The sequence below is a fragment of the Artemia sp. Qi Xiang Cuo genome, chromosome 17, assembly GCF_049724085.1.
Source record: "Artemia sp. Qi Xiang Cuo chromosome 17, ASM4972408v1, whole genome shotgun sequence".
In the NCBI taxonomy this organism is placed as follows: domain Eukaryota; kingdom Metazoa; phylum Arthropoda; class Branchiopoda; order Anostraca; family Artemiidae; genus Artemia; species Artemia sp. Qi Xiang Cuo.
The window spans coordinates 16,403,192-16,411,715 of record NC_142810.1 but is presented as its reverse complement, the minus strand read 5'-3'; the positions used below and the strand labels follow the sequence as shown (position 1 = coordinate 16,411,715).

Sequence of the window (8,524 nt, the reverse complement as noted above, 5' to 3'; positions counted from 1 at the left end):
TTTAACTAGAAATATTTCTTTCTTTGGTGAAAATCAACTTGGTTTCAGACCTGGTGTGGGGTGCCAACATGCTCATCGTATCCTTTCTTCTATTCTACTTTCTAATTCTTCTAAGGGTAAAGGCGTATATCTCTGTACACTTGATCTTTCAAAGGCTTTTGATTCTGTTATTCATAACCAGCTTTTCTTTTCTTTGGCTTCTTCTTGTGTTAATTTTTCGGTTATTTACCTTCAACGGTTTTGGTATTCTAATTCTTACCTCCGCCTGAAATCTTTTCCAGAAACATCTATTAAAGTGCTTCGTGGTGTTAGGCAGGGAGGTGTTTTATCACCAACCCTGTTCAAAATTTGTAATTCTACTGTTCTTGAAAAGATCTCAGGCACTTATTTTTCTGGTCCTACTGATGTTTCTTACATTGCCTATGCTGAGGACATTCTGTTGATTAGTCGCACTAAGTCTGCTCTTTCTGCGATGGTTTCCTTAATTTCTCAGTCTTTCCTAAATATTGGTCTATCCCTAAATCTTGACAAGTGTGAATTCCTATCTTATAATCTGTCATCGTCTACTCCTCTGGCATGTTATGAAGTATATATATATATATATATATATATATATATATATATATATATATATATATATATATATATATATATATATATATATATATATATATATATATATATATATATATATATATATATATATATATATATATATATATATATTATATATATATATATATATCAATCAATCAATTAATATAATATATATATATTGATATATGTATATATATCATATATATATATATATATATATATATATATATATATATATATATATATATATATATATATATATATATATATATATATATATATATATATATATATATATATCAATCAATCAATTAATCATTAATTATATCACACTTATATCAGCAGTAGTAGACCCCTAAGTTTGTTAAAAACTTTGTTGAACCTCGAGAAGATTTTCACTACTACCCCGAGATATTAAATAAAAAAATTATAACACTGTTGAACGGAAAATCAGCTCGTCAAAGTCTCAGCGTAGCAAGATAGCCTTTTCGTTTGTTTGTGAGCTTCAATCAGCTTATAGTTTCCTTTTGTTCAATTGACTAATTAAGGAATCACTCTAGAAAAGAATTACTGTAAGCAAACAACATTTGAAATATCTTGATCTAGTGTTTAATTTTAAAAGCATTAAAAAATAAGGTTGTGAGACAGAGTCAAACCTTAGCGTAAAGAGGGAGGCGTTGAGGAGAGGACAGCCCTCTTCATATACGGAATAATTTCTGTTCGTTTTAAGTGTCAATATCGCTCCTTACTTTCATTTTAAAAAACTTTTTTTTATTTAATTTCTCATCGTTTTTTAATTAATGCAGCTTTGATTTATGCAAAGTTATGCAGCTTTGAGTAAGCAAAGAACATTTGAAATATCTTGATCTAGTGTTTAATTTTCAAAGCATTAAATTTGGAAATCTAGATGATTTGACTAGAAATACCTGGATGCACATAAAAGATGCAGAGATTCTAAGGAGATACAAAATATACGACATCAATACTTAGCTGTAAAAAGTGAATTGCCTAGGAGAAACATGCATCTTTTAGATGTAGTGCTCAGATGGCAATTTGATAAGGACACTATCGAAGAAGACAGTGCTTTCCAGCACTGTGCTCGCAGGAAAGCTGTCAGAATCTACAGGTCTTACTGCGCACCATAATTCACGTCGTTTTATGTAAATAATTGCTAAGTGTGCAAGTTTGCTATTCTGTTTTTTTTTTTTTCTTGAAGTTATCCACTTGTTTTTGTTCATAATGGGTAATAAATGAATTATTATTATTATTATTATTATTATAACGTAAAATACAGAACAGGTAAAAAAGGAAAACGGTGAAATTGAATTTGTGACTCCTATTACTGAATTTGTATTGGACATTTCATATCAACTTGGCTTAAATAAACAGGTTCTTTTTGTCATTGATCTCAATATTCCTCAGAATTTGAATCAGTTTTGGGTCTGTAAAGGGCCAAAAATAGTACTAACATTGAATTTATGGCTCCTAGTGTTAATCTTACAATGGATTCGTAAAGCAACTAAGCTTGAATAAACAAAAAAGGACAATGCAAGAACTATCCTAGGACAAATATTTTGGGAGGAAGATTTAATCAGTAAAATTTTTGTTGCCCTGAAATGTTACTTTTCTGCAAGATTAATTCCAGTGTGATTTAAATATGTTTTCTTTTACAGACCGTACAAGAAGAAAATCAATCATTTGAGTGGTTTTCAAAGAGAAGTAACATTTCTTCTTAATGAAATTTCAATCAACCGTTCATCCGTTGTAGATTTTCTGATTCGTTTTTCAATGGATATTATACTCCCTTCTGGCATAGGATTACAATTTGCACCGTTAGATGTAATTTCGAATTTGTCTGAGGAAGAAATCAAACTATTCCAAGAAGATGTTCTCTCGGAGCTAAAAGAAACATCAATGACCACTGATGCAGAAGATAGTTTGGTAGATTATTGTCATTCTCTCCTTGTTGCAGCTCATAATGGGCAAACAACAGCAGTAAAAGCTCTTATAGATAACGAAGGTAAAATTAATGTGGCTGATAGTAAAGGTCGCACTCCCATACACTATGCCTCTCAAGGTGGCCATTTAGACACAATAAAATATCTGATAGATGAAAAAAATCTGGATATAGTTCCTGATCAGTATGGCCGGACTCCTGTATATTGTGCTGCTGCAACTGGCAAATTAGACATAGTAAAATATTTTACAGAGCGTAGCCCGAATTGCAAGGCGGATAATATAGGTCGCACTCCCTTACATTATGCCTCTCAAGGTGGCCATTTAGACACAATAAAATATCTGATAGATGAAAAAAATCTGGATATAGTTCCTGATCAGTATGGCCAGACTCCTGTATATTGCGCTGCTGCAACTGGCAAATTAGACATAGTAAAATATTTTACAGAGCGTAGCCCGAATTGCAAGGCGGATAATATAGGTCGCACTCCCTTACACTATGCCTCTCAAGGTGGCCATTCAGACACAATAAAATATCTGATAGATGAAAAAAATCTGGATATAGTTCGTGATCAGTATGGCCGGACTCCTGTATATTGTGCTGCTGCAACTGGCAAATTAGACATAGTGAAATATTTTACAGAGCGTAGCCCGAATTGCAAGGCGGATAATAGAGGTCGCTCTCCCTTACACTATGCCTCTCAAGGTGGCCATTTAGACACAATAAAATACCTGATAGATGAAAAAAATCTGGATATAGTTCGTGATCAGTATGGCCGGACTCCTGTATATTGTGCTGCTGCAACTGGCAAATTAGATATAGTAAAATATTTTACAGAGCGTAGCCCGAATTGCAAGGCGGATAATATAGGTCGCACTCCCTTACATTATGCCTCTCAAGGTGGCCATTTAGACACAATAAAATATCTGATAGATGAAAAAAATCTGGATATAGTTCCTGATCAGTATGGCCGGACTCCTGTATATTGTGCTGCTGCAACTGGCAAATTAGATATAGTAAAATATTTTACAGAGCGTAGCCCGAATTGCAAGGCGGATAATATAGGTCGCACTCCCTTACACTATGCCTCTCAAGGTGGCCATTTAGACATAATAAAATATCTGATAGATGAAACAAATCTGGATATAGTTCCTGATCAGTTTGGCTGGACTCCTGTATATTGTGCTGCTGCAACTGGCAAATTAGACATAGTAAAATATTTTACAGAGCTTAGCCCGAATTGCGAGGTGGATAATATAGGTCGCACTCCCTTACACTATGCCTGCCAAGGTGGTCATTTAGATACAGCAAAATATCTGATAAATGAGAACAATTTTAATTTCTTAGTTTCTGATGAGGGTGGATGGACACCTTTATTTATAGCTGCTGCACAAGATAAATTAGACATAGTAAAATATCTAGTAGATGAGAAACGTGTCGATTGTACTAGTCCTAATGACAGTCAGTGGACAGCATTATATCTTGCTACGCTTAATCATGGTAAATTAGATATGGTGGATTATTTAGTGGATAAGGGGGCAAATATTAACATTATTACTGATAAAGGTAGATCTCCACTTTCAGGTGCTTGCTTTAGTGGGAAATTAGACATAGTAAAGTATCTTATTGAGGAAAGAGGTGCTAATGCTGATACCAAAGATGAAAATGGTCATACTATTCTATTTCCAGCTTTGGAACGTGGGCATCTAAATGTAACAAAATACCTTATAGAAGAGAGAAGAATGGGTCTTGATGATAAAGACATAGGAGGTAGGACTGTTCTTCATTTAGCCGTTCATGGTGGTAATTTGGATATTGTAAAGTACCTTGTAGAAGAAAAGGGTGTCAAACGATATATAAACGCTAGAAGGATTGATAATGGTTGGACGACTTTACATGAAGCTGTGTCTAAAGGTGAATTAGATATGGTGGAGTATTTAGTAGATAAGGGGGCAAATATTAACATTATTACTGATAAAGGTAGATCTCCACTTTTAGGTGCTAGCTTTAGTGGGAAATTAGACATAGTAAAATATTTTACAGAGCTTATCCCAAATTGCGAGGCTGCACTCCCTTACACTTTTTTTTGCGATCTCTTAGACTTTCCCTACCCAGGTGAGCATTTAGATACAGCAAAATATCTGATAAATGAGAACAATTTTAATTTCTTAGTTTCTGATGAGGGTGGATGGACACCTTTATTTATAGCTGCTGCACAAGGTAACTTAGACATAGTAAAATATCTAATAGATGAGAAACGTGTCGATTGTACTAGTCCTAATGACAGTCGGTGGACAGCATTATATCTTGCTACGCTTAATCAAGGTAAATTAGATATGGTGGAGTATTTAGTAGATAAGGGGGCAAATATTAACATTATTACTGATAAAGGTAGATCTCCACTTTCAGGTGCTTGCTTTAGTGGGAAATTAGACATAGTAAAGTATCTTATTGAGGAAAGAGGTGCTAATGCTGATACCAAAGATGAAAATGGTCATACTATTCTATTTCCAGCTTTGGGACGTGGGCATCTAAATGTAACAAAATACCTTATAGAAGAGAGAAGAATGGGTCTTGATGATAAAGACATAGGAGGTAGGACTGTTCTTCATTTAGCCGTTCATGGTGGTAATTTGGATATTGTAAAGTACCTTGTAGAAGAAAAGGGTGTCAAACGATATATAAACGCTAGAAGGATTGATAATGGTTGGACAACTTTACATGAAGCTGTGTCTAAAGGTAAATTAGATATGGTGGAGTATTTAGTAGATAAGGGGGCAAATATTAACATTATTACTGATGAAGGTAGATCTCCACTTTCAGGTGCTTGCTTTAGTGGGAAATTAGACATAGTAAAGTATCTTATTGAGGAAAGAGGTGCTAATGCTGATACCAAAGATAATATAGGTCGCACTCCCTTACACTATGCTTGCAAAGGTGGACATTTAGGTACAGCAAAATATCTGATAAAGGAGAACAATTTTAATTTCTTAGTTTCTGATGAGGGTGGATGGACACCTTTATTTATAGCTGCTGCACAAGGTAACTTAGACATAGTAAAATATCTAGTAGATGAGAAACGTGTCGATTGTACTAGTCCTAATGACAGTCGGTGGACAGCATTATATCTTGCTACGCTTAGTCATGGTAAATTAGATATGGTGGAGTATTTAGTGGATAAAGGGGCAAATATTAACATTATTACTGATAAAGGTAGAACTCCACTTTCAGGTGCTTGCTTTAGTGGGAAATTAGACATAGTAAAGTATCTTATTGAGGAAAGAGGTGCTAATGCTGATACCAAAGATGAAAATGGTCATACTATTCTATTTCCAGCCTTGGAACGTGGGCATCTAAATGTAACAAAATACCTTATAGAAGAGAGAAGAATGGGTCTTGATGATAAAGACATAGGAGGTAGGACTGTTCTTCATTTAGCCGTTCATGGTGGTAATTTGGATATTGTAAAGTACCTTGTAGAAGAAAAGGGTGTCAAACGATATATAAACGCTAGAACTGATGAAGGTAGATCTCCACTTTCACGTGCTTGCTTTAGTGGGAAATTAGACATAGTAAAGTATCTTATTGAGGAAAGAGGTGCTAATGCTGATACCAAAGATGAAAATGGTCATACTATTCTATTTCCAGCTTTGGAACGTGGGCATCTAAATGTAACAAAATACCTTATAGAAGAGAGAAGAATGGGTCTTGATGATAAAGACATAGGAGGTAGGACTGTTCTTCATTTAGCCGTTCATGGTGGTAATTTGGATATTGTAAAGTACCTTGTAGAAGACAAGGGTGTCAAACGATACATAAACGCTAGAAGGATTGATAATGGTTGGACGACTTTACATGAAGCTGTGTCTAAGGGATATTCAGCAATAACAGAATTTCTTATTGGCAAAGGAGCTACAAATACCGGGGATAAATGGGGTGACACCCCTTTACACAAAGCTACTATGAGAGGGTATATAGATTTAGTAAAGTTACTTATCAGTAAATCTCCAAACTTGCTTAATCGCAAAAACAACAGTGGCTTAACACCTTTGCATTGTGCTACTAGAAGTGATCACTTGGAAATAGTAAGATTTCTTCTAGAAAATGGAGCTAACCCTAATCTTCGTGACAAAAGAGGCTTAACTCCTCTGCAGTATGCAAAAAAAAAAATGTATTAAAGAAATGTTTGATGAAGCCCTACGGGGAACACCTAGTACTGTAAAAAGTATAAATGGTGCAGGTCCAAGTTAGCGTTTTGGAACATTCCCTTAAATGCTCTTTATGTATCAAAAAGGCATTGAACAAGATAAGCAAAAAAAAATCACTTTCGGTAAACAGAGTCTCTGAAGACAGAGTCAAAAAAGAAATTTCCTTGACATTGCTAAAATGAATAGCTGTAAATCAGCTTAGAAAATAGACTTCTTAATGTGTATGTACTGGTAAGAACCGGAGATTCAGAAATAGCAGCTTGAAGTCACAGGCCCGGTGTCCTTTGGAGTTTACCAGCAATGGATGGGGGTCTGGGAGCATGAAATTTATTTTCAAGCATTTTTTGACTTGAGTAGAAATTGAAATATTTCACTTGTGTAGAATAGAAATTTTCTAGCACTTGGAGAAAGAAATAAATTCTTAGGGAGGGTAAGGGTAATGCTTCTCCTTAAGACTTTCTGGTCAAATTTACAAGATTAAAGGAAATAAATTGATTTCTAGGCGTTTGGTTTTGTTTTATTATCTTTCCTTTTTTTACCCATGGCTCGTGTTACTTAAATTCTTTGAATATCTATCTGTCTGTATACCTATCTAATATGTTTGCGATACTATGTGAGTTAGTTTTATTCTATTATATGCCTTATTGTGTGTGTTTTTCTTTTATTTACTTGTTATTATATGGTTATTGTTGTTTACCATGTTTTGTTAATGTTATATGTGTTCTTATTATCAGTTATGAATTTATGCGTCAATGTGTTGTTTTCTCTTTATTTTTTTATTTTTTTTGCCATGGCCCAAAGAGGCTTTTGTTTTGAAATAAATATCGATCTATCTATCTATATTTGTTAAGTTTGATTCTTATTAATAAACTGAACATAACTCATCCATCAGTGGATAACGGTGCTTTGCCTGCAGGAATATGCTGTATAATATAATCCTGGGCATGAAGATTGCAGCAAATAACGATACCCTGTCCATTGGTTACCGGCACTAACCTTTCACCAATGTTTGATATTTCTTTTAACAATATTTCCTGGTCTTTTATGATAGTAGATTTCTTTATATATATATATATATATATATATATATATATATATATATATATATATATATATATATATATATATATATATATATATATATATATATATATATATATATATATATATATATATATATATATATATATATATATATATATATATATATATGGACCATGGACCATGTTATGATCCATGTAAAGGCAGTAAACAGGAAAGAAAATGATTATGTTGTTATCTTAGATGCAATAGTTTTTCGCTCACATGAGCGCAATATATTATTAGCTGTATTAAGCTTAACAATATAGTGACAATATAGTTGAATCTCTCTTCCACTAGATTCAATCATAATGGTTGAGTAAATTTCTTGAGCAATTAAACTCACAAAAAGGGACATCAAACAATTCATGGTAACTAACTATAAGTAGGTGCGACTCAGCTCAATAATCACCGAAGCTCTAAAAGATAGAATTTTAACATAAAATAATTGTTTCTTTATTTTGATTCTAAAAATATAAAGTTTATCATTTTACCCATGAAATGTTAAGAGCCAAATAAAATTTCCAAAATTTTTAAAAGGGAAGGAAACCCCCCCCCCAAAAAAAACTTTAAGTGATCACACTATCAGATTCAGTATATCTGAGATAATTGAGATACCCATTTGATTCAGCATAGTTTAAAGGCCCAATACCTATGTCTTTCGGTACGATATGACCGCAAT

General features: G+C 33.5%; 1 protein-coding gene across 1 annotated transcript in view; it reads left to right on the top strand.

The window, feature by feature from the left end:
• Window positions 1–7,552, top strand: part of LOC148941954 (uncharacterized) — a 212,188-nt gene extending 204,636 nt beyond the window's left edge. The window contains exon 8 of the mRNA XM_089103189.1: window positions 2,271–7,552. Coding sequence (XP_088959315.1) covers window positions 2,271–6,732 — 4,462 coding nt within the window. The 3' untranslated portion in view covers window positions 6,733–7,552. The remainder of the gene's footprint in view (window positions 1–2,270) is intronic.
• The last annotated feature ends 972 nt before the right edge of the window (window positions 7,553–8,524 follow it).